Source organism: Aegilops tauschii, chromosome 4 (assembly GCF_002575655.3).
Source record: "Aegilops tauschii subsp. strangulata cultivar AL8/78 chromosome 4, Aet v6.0, whole genome shotgun sequence".
Taxonomy (NCBI): Eukaryota; Viridiplantae; Streptophyta; class Magnoliopsida; order Poales; family Poaceae; genus Aegilops; species Aegilops tauschii.
Genome location: NC_053038.3, coordinates 87,175,760 through 87,188,264, shown reverse-complemented (window position 1 = coordinate 87,188,264; position 12,505 = coordinate 87,175,760). Strand labels below are relative to the sequence as shown.

The 12,505-nt window shown below is 47.1% G+C and overlaps 2 protein-coding genes across 2 annotated transcripts; one reads left to right on the top strand and one right to left on the bottom strand.

Moving 5' to 3' along the window:
• The first annotated feature begins 1,798 nt into the window (after nucleotides 1-1,798).
• Nucleotides 1,799-5,479, top strand: LOC109749732 (serine carboxypeptidase-like 42). The gene is made up of 10 exons (XM_020308689.4): nucleotides 1,799-2,118; nucleotides 3,103-3,210; nucleotides 3,313-3,405; nucleotides 3,491-3,583; nucleotides 3,674-3,759; nucleotides 3,925-4,203; nucleotides 4,291-4,424; nucleotides 4,572-4,664; nucleotides 4,767-4,884; nucleotides 4,981-5,479. Exons 1-10 carry the CDS (start codon nucleotides 1,872-1,874, stop codon nucleotides 5,146-5,148), a joined length of 1,419 nt encoding a protein of 472 aa, XP_020164278.1. The 5' UTR covers nucleotides 1,799-1,871; the 3' UTR covers nucleotides 5,149-5,479.
• A 946-nt stretch (nucleotides 5,480-6,425) lies between these two features.
• LOC109749731 (putative pentatricopeptide repeat-containing protein At3g11460, mitochondrial) lies at nucleotides 6,426-8,896 on the bottom strand. The gene is made up of 2 exons (XM_020308686.4): nucleotides 6,839-8,896; nucleotides 6,426-6,739 (listed from the first exon to the last, which is right to left on the bottom strand). The coding sequence occupies exon 1, from the start codon at nucleotides 8,802-8,804 to the stop codon at nucleotides 7,344-7,346; it is 1,461 nt and encodes a 486-aa protein (XP_020164275.1). The 5' UTR covers nucleotides 8,805-8,896; the 3' UTR covers nucleotides 6,426-6,739; nucleotides 6,839-7,343.
• Between the last annotated feature and the right edge of the window lie 3,609 nt (nucleotides 8,897-12,505).

The following is a 12,505-nucleotide window of genomic DNA, read 5'->3' as shown; positions in this document are numbered from 1 at the left end:
TCCTGCACCAAATGTACGGTCCAAACAGACTGTGCACAAACACGAACAAAATTGTAGTCACCAAATGTACTGTAGTTCCTGCACTTGCTAGGAGTCCTCGCATGCGTTTACAAACATGTTGGTGACTACAGTTCCTGCACCATCGACAACAAGCGGTCATCCAACCGTAGTCACCAAATGTACGATCCAAACGGACTATGCACAAACACCAACAAAATTGAAGTGGAACCGATAAAATTTGAACAAAATTTGATATATTAAAATCAAACCGATGAAATTTAAACAAGTTCAACCTGAATTTAAACTATTAGTAACTAAAACTAGGCAAGGTACAAACATTGACCTTGTAGGGGTAGCCTCGAGGCCACCGGCACCTCCAATGCTGCTCGTGTCGCCGTCCGAGTCATCGTCGTCCGATCTGGAGCACGTGGTCGCTAATATGACCTACGTTCGTCATGCCTCTCCTCGTTCCCATACGGGCTCAGCACGTAGGCGTGCGGGATGTCCCACACATATCCTCCTCGGCAATGAGGGTGTCCTCCTTTGCACGCTCCTCAAACATTTGCACCCCCTCCTCCGAGAGCGGCACCCATTGTTGGATGGTCAAAAGTGTTCGGACCGTTCGGTCCATGGAGTAATCTGGCGGTCCGCGTTGGAGTTGCCCTAGCGCAGGTGCATGATACTACGTCGAACGCAAATAAAGTATGCACCCATGCGTTCCTGGATCTGAATGTGTTTCACGGGATCCAGGACGATCTGTCGTCGTCATGAATGAGCAGAGCTGTGGGTACGGCCGTGGCTGCGGCGCCGTGCCATGCCAATGCCATGGGCGGAGCCTGCTGACGCAGGGTGATTGAATGGCGACCGACCCAACTGCATGGGAGTAAATGGCTTCTTATCACCTCCTGGGGCAGGGCCTCGCCCCAACGGCTACCTAGTACACTATTCATTCCAGGTGATTCGCTATGCTGCCATTGACCCTCTTCCATGTCGACATAGGAAAGGAACAACATCATCTAGGACGCGTGCGTTTGCCATCCGTAATATTACTAGTACTAAGCTAGGACGAGGCCTAGATCAACTTCTAAGTAACCTCGCCTGTTTCTGGTCCCATGGCCGGAAGTGGTTTCTCATGCTGGATCGCTGGGTGTTGTCGGCCACAAGACCCCCGTCGGTCCCTCTATATTTCCGTCGACGGCGAAAGAGATAGCGGCCGGCGAGCCGGCTAGGAAAACAGCAACCAGACCGGCGGAAAAACAAGTCACATATTCTTGACTCGGCCGCAAGGATACTATTGTTTTGACGTGCCAGAAGAATATCCCCCACTGGATGTTTGACTGCAAGCTGTAATAGTCTTGATTGCTTTGGGAAAAACGGGGAAAGTGTTGACGCATCCTAAAAGAAATTTTTGTAGCATGGACAAAAACATCACTCCATGCCATAACGAAATCACCTATGCACTGGCATCGCAGACGTCAAGAAATTGGACCGTCACAACATCTACGATGAGACTTTTCGACTCAAAAGATAGTCTAGATTCATCACCTTGTCACAACATGTACCATATACATCCTCCGAAATCACAAATAAGGGTTCAAATCAAGAGATCAGATCACAGCATTTTCCAGCACCGCCGAATTTATCATCTTCTCTTAACTGAGAATCTTAAACAAAAGGAAACAATGGAATCCAGACCTAAACCCGCAACAACCTACGAACTAAAAATCCGCGCTGTTTCCACGTCAGGGGCGGAAAAGCTGCGTGCCCCCGGTATATATCCCCAGAACTCTCGACCCAAGAACCCAGCCCACCTCCCCCCTCCTACCTCACTGGTCCTCCCAATTCCCGTTACTCTCGAGGTCATCGCGGCAATGGCGGGCTCCTGGCGAGCCGCAGCGCTGGCGGTGGCGATGGTTTGTTTGGTCGCCAGCAGCTGCGTGCTCGGGTTCCCGGAGGAGGATTTGGTGGGGCGGCTGCCCGGGCAGCCCGTCGTGGGGTTCAGGCAGTTCGCCGGGTACGTGGACGTGGACGTCAAGGCCGGGAGGAGCCTCTTCTACTACTTCGCGGAGGCACAGGACCACGCCGTCGGCAGGCCGCTCACGCTCTGGCTCAACGGAGGTCAGTACCTACTGGCTGGCTACCGCTACTGCTTCTTCGTCTTCTTCTCTGCAGCGCACTCTGCTCTTGGGCTGTCACTTTCTGATCTCTGGTTATTGTCGCTGTTGTTTCTTCGGCCAGTTTGCCGAGCAGCGTTGGCCTTTGCGCCGTGGTCCTTGTTTTGTTTTGCTTCAGAATTATGTTCGCATCTGAATTTTCTCGTTGGATTCGAGAGGCAACAGTGGCATGCACTGCCGTTAGTTTGGTAGAAAATGTGTTAAAGTAGTACTCCTATGTGCACGGTTGATTAGCTCTCGACTTGAGCGGTTGGGAGTTAGGACGACGCAGGAATTTCTACCCGGTCTGCATTTCACCTTACACATACAGCCTTCACAGCGACTTTGTTTTTTCTGTCTGGATCTCGAGAGTTTCTGGGAACTATTTTGGTTTCCCCAAACAGTTTTAAAAAAACTATTTAGTTGGGTTTTTTTTTCAATTTTTTTTACTATGGTGTTGGAATTGTCATGGCTAATAATAGCACTGTTGCATTAGTGGCCTGATGAGTGGAGCATACTAAACTAGTCAATTCCTTGGTACCTTTTCCTCCTCTACTGTACCTTTCTTGCACGTTGAGTGCTGGTTCACCCATCAGGGGTCATATGATGACAGGCAGTGTTTCCTGAACCGGAAACACAAACAACTTCCTCCCATTCGCTAATCGTCATCTGCTCCACACCTGCCAAGGAAAAAATTAATCAGTTTTGTGAGTATCTTTGAGGTCACCATGTTCCCTTGGACCCTTGCCTCATTTTGGGCTTTGTGTGTTGTGGTCCTTGAGGATTTTTAAAAGCAGTGAGGCATCATTTGGTAAAAAAAAGATGCTTCTTTCTTTGATGTAACAGTGCCTTGCTACACTATGATGCAGATAAAGATCTCAGTACTGCTACCACTTATGGAAGTGTGATTGCTAACTGTATGTTGCTGCAAAATTTCACTGACGTTCAGGTCCTGGCTGTTCTTCGGTTGGAGGCGGTGCGTTTACGGAGCTCGGTCCGTTTTATCCCAGAGGAGATGGCAGAGGCCTTCGATTAAACAAGAAGTCGTGGAATAAAGGTTGAGAGATTTTGGGAACCATCTCTCTGATCACATGTTTCGGTGAAAGAAATTGTAGATCTTACTAACTCTTAGTTGTTTCATATCTTTGTTAATTTTCAGTGTCCAATCTTCTATTTGTTGAATCGCCCGCCGGAGTTGGATGGTCCTACTCCAACACTTCGTCAGACTACAATACGGGAGATGCGCGGACCGGTAAACCGATGCGATCTTGTGACATCGCAGGATGCCGGTTAGCCCGAACACATCAATCTAACTGTATGTTTCTTTAATTATGCAGCTAATGATATGTACAAATTTCTGTTGGGATGGTATAAGAAGTTCCCGGAGTACAGATCAAGCAGCTTACTTCTTTCGGGAGAGAGCTATGCAGGTTAGAAAGCATTTCAAGTTCTACTTCAGGAATATGTGTTTCGATTGCCTCTCTTCTATGGCGAGTGATTCTGCGCTAATGATAATGCAGGGCATTATATACCGCAACTCACTGATGTCCTTCTCACACACAATGAGAAATCTAAGGGTTTTAAGTTCAATATCAAGGGGGTAGCTGTAAGTAGTCAAGCATAGCCTGGACATCTCTTGAATCAACTATGTTCTACTTCCATAATATAAGAGCGTATTTGACACTAGTAGTGTCAGAAACGCTCTTATATTATGGGACGGAGGGAGTACTTACTACGACTATTTTGTTGACTCTGAGATTACCTTGAGTAGATCGGGAATCCGTTACTCAAGCTTGACAGGGATGTCCCCGCGACATATGAGTACTTCTGGTCCCATGGTATGATATCTGATGAGATATTTCTGGCCATAAACAAGGGTTGTGATTTTGAGGATTACACATTCGGTAGCCCCCACAATGAGAGCAAGTCATGCAATGATGCCATTGCCGAGGCAAACTCCATAGTTGGACAATACGTCAACAACTATGATGTCATTCTCGACGTCTGTTACCCATCGATCGTGATGCAGGAGCTACGACTGCGCAAATATGTATGCTCATTGCCTCATGGATGGCACATGATATTTACATCAGAACCTTTGATTGCTGTTGTGTGACTAGTTTTTTGTGCAACCTAGGTGACCAAGATCAGTTTAGGAGTGGATGTTTGCATGTCATATGAAAGGTACTTCTACTTCAATCTTCCAGAAGTGCAGCATGCTCTTCATGCTAATAGAACACATCTACCTTATGGCTGGGGCATGTGCAGTGAGTAAGTGCTTCTATTGCTACTTCTGCCAAATACATATGTTGGTCCTTTCAGTAATAAATATGTAAAGAGAGAAGAGAGTGTCAGAGTAAATGAACTGCTCATCTTTGCAACTCAAACTCACATGGATCATCTAAAATCATGTCCCAGTGTGCTGAATTACACCGATAAGGATGGTAACATCAACATCTTGCCTTTACTTCGGAGAATAGTGGAACATAAGATACCACTTTGGATATTCAGGTAAATAACTTACCTTTTCATATACCAGTCTGAGTATATTTATTCAGATAATTTGTTTCATTCCGTGTGCAATTTGTTATGACAATGTGAATTACGTTACAGCGGCGATCAAGACTCTGTGGTGCCCCTCTTGGGCTCCCGAACCCTTGTGCGAGAGCTAGCTCATGACATGGGGTTGCCTGTCACAGTTCCGTACAGTACTTGGTTCCGCAAAGGCCAGGTATACTTCTATGCTATGAATACAAGTTGAATTACAGATGCCAAATTTGATGATATAAAACATGAATGTAACATATGTTGCTCTTTGATTTTCAAGGTTGGAGGTTGGACAACAGAGTACGGTAATCTTCTGACCTTTGCAACAGTGCGGGGCGCATCTCACATGGTGCCATTTGCACAGCCAGACCGAGCTCTCGGCCTATTTCGCTCATTTGTGCTTGGACAGAGGCTCCCAAACACAACCTATCCACCCATTGGCGACTAAGTGTACCTACAAAAGCAGCTGGATATGGAAAAAAAAATAGATTAGGATTTTTCAGTCTTGCTACAAGAGTTCAGTTCTCAAGGATGTATAAGTTGATCAATAAGTTCTTGATTCTTTAGAAAGAATGGAAAAGTAATGCATGCTAGCAAGTATGATCTTTATCAGGGTTATTAGATTGCATCCCTCAAAACCTGGAACGCAGATTCCAGAGTAATTTGTACAAGCAATTATGTCAATGTAGTTAATTTGGTGGGCACTTGCAAATGTAACTCTGCCTAAATCATCTCATCGGTCCACACCAAATGAATAAAAAGGTTCGTTAAGAGGATAATGTTGGCAGTGAAGTGACATGATTTACTTTCTTGTTGCTAACGGAATGCTGATATGGTTTGCTGATCTTATTGAAAAAGCCCAAACTTATTCAACACCTTATCCATGATTTTTTATTTTTTTACTCAAGACAATGTAACAAACTTCTACTAAAGTTACCTGCTACCATGCTGTGGTGAGCTCACCTACCGACTGTGCCAGTCGGCAGGGCAGTTCCTTGCCTTAATCAGGGTTATTTCTGAACAAATTCTGCTTGACCAGTGTGCAAGGACACAAGGTTCAGAAAGTAGAACTGCATCAAGAGTAAAATATTCAAGCTAATCTGCATCGAAGGACACAAAGAATACATTGCAATGGTAGTTTAAGACCTGGAAAACAACACATAGAAGCTGCCCCAGTTGGAGACTGGATGTCTCTTTGCTCCCCAAAGGCCAAAAGCCGACAGTAACAATATTTTTCTTATACATATAAAAAACTACATTTGTTGTTCTTGGGCAGTCCCAAATTGCTGTCATGAAGTGAATCTGGACGGTATCAACGAGGTGACAGGTGATCATCTTGGCACCATTTACATTAACAACTCTATAGTAGGGTGACAAAGTATTACCATTCAAGGACAATGTTAACTTGGATGGAAACAATAAGAGTTGTATCTTCCCTTGGACCGCTGTACAGAGTATAAACATAGAAATAGTAGTATTTATAGTATACATAGCTGTGTGTAGCCAAACTGGATGTTTCTTTTCTTTATTAATACTCTGATCTTGACTGACAATATTAACCATGAATCCCTACCCTGCTGATTCCAGTGCTATACTATATATTCCTATGTAATACTAAGAAGAAAGCCATCCCAAAGGGTACACAACTTTACAAAGTATACAGCAGTACCTCAATACTCATACTGACTGAAATCTGGCCAGCCAACATAGTGACTACAACCATGGTCAAAGCAATAAGTGGATAGTTCATTTATTTGCCCATCATCAGAGACAAAAGAAACTGTCCAGAAGACTGAACTTAATTACAGATAAAGGGTCTAAGCAAAAGAACCACTGATTAGCTTACAAATCTGATAATAATCATGCAACCAGGCACACAAACTCATGTTGACTATACCAATCTCTTTCTGGAGGTTACAGACTTGATTAAAATGGGCAAATGGCCAGTTGGTCACTGCCTTCATCGCTTTGCCCCCAAGCAAATTCTTTCTTGCTACTGTCTATGGGCCTAATGATTCTCTTTGTGATGTCCACATATTCTGCCATGAAATTTTGTATCACTGGTAGCAGTAGATTCAGTGCAGACTATAGAATTCCAACAAGAATTGAAACTTAATAAAAATATAACATAATTTTACCTTCAGTTTAGATGTGCTTTGTCAGCTTCAAAGCAATGACTGAAGAACATAATGCTCACTTTTTCCAGTTGCATCCCAGCTTGCCGCCATTAACAAATTTTGCATGCAACTGCTTTTGCCGCACTTCAGAACATGTGATTCATGTGTTATACAATCAGATCAGATATGTGGTACACTAGTACAACTGTGGAAGTCACTTCAGAGCAGATAGTCGTAGCCTCAAACTGAAGAACCAGCATCATTCTCATCCAGTCACCGCTTCATCTTCACAGCATCTTGGTTCAGATATTGGCCACAAAAATATTCAAGGCCACGAGCGTCCACATTTACCAGAACTCTTTCGTTGATTAAAAGAATTGCTGATGTGAACCCATGATAACAATTAAGGCTGGTTACTGCTTTATCCTCAAACCAATATCTGACTGCGGTAGTACATGACTTAACCATACCAACTTCAGTGCTAAGTCGGCTTGTACTACTGGTCAGCATGCTCATATTCAGATTCTCAATTGCCCATATCCTTACGTAACCGATCTAAAATCCAAAACATTCGTCTCCTCAAATAACTTGGGATGCTCCCTTGGTAAAAGGCATGAGCTCTTCCCTTCACATCAACCCAGCTGCAACCAGGCGTCTTCACCATGCCAAGTTCCCTCATCCTTAACCTTAATCCTGCAACACCATCAGACTGACCAACTGCACCATAAATTCCACAGAGAGTGATATAGTTACTGACATTGCCTTTTTCTAACTCAAACAGCCTATATGCTGCAATCTCTCCAACATCGACATTATTATGCATGGCGCAAGCAGAGAGTAGAGCTCCCCATGCAGTAGCGCAAGGTTCCATAGGCATCTTCTTTATAAGCCCGACAGCTTCTTCAATGGCTCCAGCACGCCCCAAGAGGTCCACCATACATGCATAGTGCTCAGAAGTGGGCTCTACACCATGAACCTTCCTCATTGACTCGAAGATCATCCGGCCATCAGTCACGAGCCCTGAGTGGCTGCAACTTGAAAGGACAGATGTGAAGGTGATACAGTTCGGCTTCACGCTCTGAGATAACATCTCCTCGTACACATGCAATGCCTGTTTTCCCTTTCCATGGACACCATAGCAAGATATCAGTGTCGACCAGCTCACCACATTCCTCTCCTGCATGCCTGCAAACACTGCTTGTGACGCGTCCACGCGCCCGCACTTTGCATACATGTCTATCAACGTGTTCCCAATTGGGACATCCAAATCGAATGCAAGGCTTCGCACCATCCTACCATGTATTTCTCTCCCCTTCATCATCTCCCCTTCCTTTCCACAGACATTTAGCACGCTCGGCACAGCCCGCAGATCCCTCGTCATGTTCACCGCCTCCACCTGAGCCCTTCTGAAGAGCTCAAGGGTTTCAGCTGTCATCCCGGCCCTTGCATAAGCGGTAACCATGCAATTCCACACAACAGAGTCTCTTTCAGGCATCTCGTCGAACACCCTCACCGCATTGACCAGGAGACCAGCTTTGGCGTACATGTCAAGAAGTGCGCTGGAGACAACAACATTGGAGAGAAATCCTAACTGGACGGTAAATCCATGGAGTGCGGCGCCAAGAAGCGGGTCCTGGAGCTCGGCGCACGCCCGGAGCGCCGCTGGGACAGCATAGCAGTCAGGGCGGAAACCGGCGTCGAGGAGGCCAGAGAGTAGTTCGAGAGCTAAGAGGGGTGGGGAGGCGGCAAGGAGGATGTTGTACGCGTGCATGGACGGAGAAGGCATCGCGTCGAACACCTTGCGGGCGCTAGGGAGCGCAGCGCAGCGACAATAGAGCAGGACCAGGTCCGTCTCGAGGGTGGCCTGGGGTAGGTGGCCACCAACGAGAGCCTGTGCGTGGAGCTTCGCGCCGGCGATTAGAGCCTTAGCGGCGGCGCAGCGCCGAACGAGGTCGGAGAGACGGCCGGCGTTAGGCGGCGGCATCATTGGAGGCCGCCGCTTTGAGGTGTACAGTGCTTTTTCGTTTTTTTTGGGGTGGGTGGGTGGGGTGGGGGGGGGGGGGGGGGGGGCAACTCCAGCGTCTCACTCACGAGCAGGCGGTCGGGCAAGGCTTCTATGCGTCCGGCTCCGTTGTTTTTTGTTCTTTTTTTCGGGTTTCACCGATTTATGTGCAATTTTCAGGCGTTTTTACTAACTAAAGTCCAATAAATATTATCATAATTGGCCATTACCGATTGCGTCAACACATAATGCCTCCAGGGTACATCCATCCTTTCGATCTATACTTCTCTTCATTTGCGGCGGTTGTTGTTTCGGTACGCTGGTTATGGGGCCTTAGCACGATGACTTTCCGACTATCTACTACAACAATGTTTGCCTGACTCCGACGAGGGAGGGGCGATGACGGCGGCGCGCCTTCGGCTTGCTCCAGTGCTTGTAGTCGTCGCTACGTGGTTTACGGACCTAGATGTAAATTTTACTTCTAGTGTTTTTTATACTACCTTGACAGTTGATGAATAGATCGGAAGTTTTCTCACAAAAAAAGTTTTAGGAGGGCAATTTTTCTTACTTCTACGAGTGTTTAAAAATATATAGAAAAATACAAGCCTTGAAATAACCAAATGGCTAATAGCAGACATGGTTCTCATTTCTTTCCCCAGCTCCTCTTCTTTTCTCCTCAGACAACACCGTCGGTCAGTGTGAAAATGGGAGGGGAGCTTGGGCCGTCCCTATACGTAGTAGCTTCATGCTAGTAGTTACCTTATGAGTGTTTTCCTTAGTGCCATTGTGGAGTTTCTCATGGGCGCATGCAGGTAGTGTCCAATGGCCTCCCATCTCTTCTATCGGTCGTATTCATCGGTGGAAGCCAACTGCTGGAGGTGATTTGGCAGGAGGTCCTTCAATAAACTCGACGGGGGGCTAGAACGGTTTGATACGAAGGCCTTCTCTTCCCGTCCTTGTGGAGGTGGAAGGAGAGACGGGGCGGATTCGGCTTTGGTTCCTTTATATCTATATCTAGTGCACCTAAGGGTAAAAAAGAGTTGGCTTCGATGATTTTTGTCAGCTAAAGTTGTGGATCCAAAGACAAGAAGTTTCCAGTGTGGGGCTTTGGATGGCAAGAGTAGATCACTGAGTTTTTTTGTCGACTGCCACGTCCAACCGGAATGTCATGAATAAGGATTTTCATCTTGATTATCGAGACCAAACAATGGAGTCCAACACAATAGCAAGGATAAAAATGTATTCAACGAGATAACAACCCAAGTTCGTCACTTCCAAACCCGACCAGTAAAGGTGGGGACTAGAGTTTTTACCTCGAGCATGAAGTGATGCTCCAATCACCATCTTGCGATGCATTTTTTGATAGTTGCACAAATGAATGCTCCATGCCAAGTCAAAAAGGCACTAGATGAAAACGCAGCAGGCCCATTGCGGCGAAGCCTAGCACCGTTGCAATCGCCATGTCAGCCTTGCAGGTTGCAAACGGCAGCGCCAGCGTCGCATCACCGCGCAATACCGACATGATGCCTGGGCCGACTAGTCGTCACTGTCCAAAGTTGTGGCCTTCGACTCCTATTTGGCCATGGACGCTGGCGAGAAGAGGGCTTAAGAGTGCTCAGATGAGGTTGTCCATCGCCATGGCGATGTCCACCATCGACATCAACATTCCCAGGGCCCCAAGTTCGCCACAAAAATCACCTCTCCACTAACGGCTCGCCGCCACCACGATAGCGGGATGCGGGAACATGGACGAGGAGAAAGGTGAGGATAAAAGAGAGGGACATGCGATTTGGCCATGGTCATTGCGAGGAACTTCATTGGAGATATGTGTTGTTAGGGAGGAAAATCGTCGATCCTCATCTTCCAAATTGGGCACTCACTATTGGAGCTGGAGGCGCGACTGCTGGGTGCCGGGCGAGGGTGACGTCCCCGCGCACGCCACTGACACAGTTGGAGGCAGGGATGCTAGGCGCTGGGCGGGGCGGTGCTGATGGGCCCAACCATGGGGGCGCTAGTGTCATCCGTCGATTGCGTCCGCCTCCACTTACTTATCGGCGCTCATGCGTCCGCTCGAGCTAGGGTTCGCAGCCGCCACTGTGGTCAGCCCTCCAGCGACCCTCCAACCGACACCGCCGCTCGAATGAGTGTTGCCCGCCTCCTGTGCGGGCTCCGCCACTCGCATGACCGAGCTCCCTGTCAACTACGAGAGGATGCGGTCTCCATCGATGTGCTCCGAAGAGAGAGAGGGAGAGAGAGGGGGGAGAGGGAGAGGGGGTGAAGGAGTGAGGGAGAGGGGAGTAGGAGGAGGAAGAAGACCAAGCCAACATGCCCGTGTGGCACTTTTTTTGCCAACTTAGCTCAATGGACGGGTCGGATCAGTTAGTGACATCATCAAATCACTTAGCATTGTTCCACTATCAATTTTTGGGCACGATTATTTTTCCACGGTTTGTAAAGCGATGGCTTTTGCTAATGACACCTCTATTTGTGGTGGTTCTATGCATTTCTCTTAACTACTTTCACAATGTACATAATTTTCCCCTAAAAATAAAACAATGTACATAATTTGTTATTTCGATAGAAATGTGAATCAACATGAAGATGATAGATTGGGTCTACTAGCCCAGGTTGTGGATGTCAAGTGATTCAGAGGTGTAGGAAGGAGCCCAAACACGCCATCGAGTTAAGATGTTTCTGTTTTTTTTACAAACTTCTCCTCCTTTATTCCTCTAGCAAAAACGTGGCATCGTTTACAAGTAACGGAAGCACCTCCGCAGGTGTAAAATCCATCTGTCGGTGTTCTGGGAACCGGGGTGTGACGCCCCCGATTTGACCGTACACTAATCATGCACGCAAATGTGTACGATCAAGGTCAGGGACTCACGGGAAGATATCACAACACAACTCTACAACATAAATAAGTCATACAAGCATCATAATACAAGCCAGGGGCCTCGAGGGCTCGAATACAAGTGCTCGATCACAGACGAGTCAGCGGAAGCAACAATATCTGAGTATAGACATAAGTTAAACAAGTTTGCCTTAAGAAGGCTAGCACAAACAAGGATACAGATCGAACGAGGCGCAGGCCTCCTGCCTGGGATCCTCCTAACTACTCCTGGTCGTCGTCAGCGGCCTGCACGTAGTAGTAGGCACCTCCAGCGTCGTAGGTGTCGTCGTCGACGGTGGCGTCTGGCTCCTGGGCTCCAACATCTGGTTGCGACAACCAGATAGAAAGGAAAGGGGGAAAAGAGGGAGAGAAGCAACCGTGAGTACTCATCCAAAGTACTCGCAAGCAAGGAGCTACACTACATATGCATGGGTATATGTGTAAAGGGGCATATCAGTGGACTGAACTGCAGAATGCCAGAAAAAAAGGGGGATAGCTAGTCCTGTCAAAGACTACGCTTCTGGTCATCTCCATCTTGCAGCATGTAGAAGAGAGTAGATTGAAGTCCTCCAAGTAGCATCGCATAGCATAATCCTACCCGGCGATCCCCTCCTCATCGCCCTGTTAGAGAGCGATCACCGGGTTGTATCTGGCACTTGGAAGGGTGTATTTTATTCAGTATCCAGTTCTAGTTGTCATAAGGTCAAGGTACAACTCCGGGTCGTCCTTTTACCGAGGGACACGGCTATTCGAATAGATAAACTTCCCTGCAGGGGTGCACCACATAACCCAACAC

Bases quoted from the DNA above. Each gene is read 5' to 3' on its own strand.
- LOC109749732 (XM_020308689.4), top strand. From the start codon at position 1,872: ATGGCGGGCTCCTGGCGAGCCGCAGCGCTGGCGGTGGCGATGGTTTGT. The intron at 3,211-3,312 runs GTTGAGAGATTT...GTTAATTTTCAG, and splicing joins CAAGAAGTCGTGGAATAAAG to TGTCCAATCTTCTATTTGTT. The intron at 4,425-4,571 runs GTAAGTGCTTCT...ATCATGTCCCAG, and splicing joins GGCTGGGGCATGTGCAGTGA to TGTGCTGAATTACACCGATA.
- LOC109749731 (XM_020308686.4), bottom strand. From the start codon at position 8,804: ATGATGCCGCCGCCTAACGCCGGCCGTCTCTCCGACCTCGTTCGGCGC.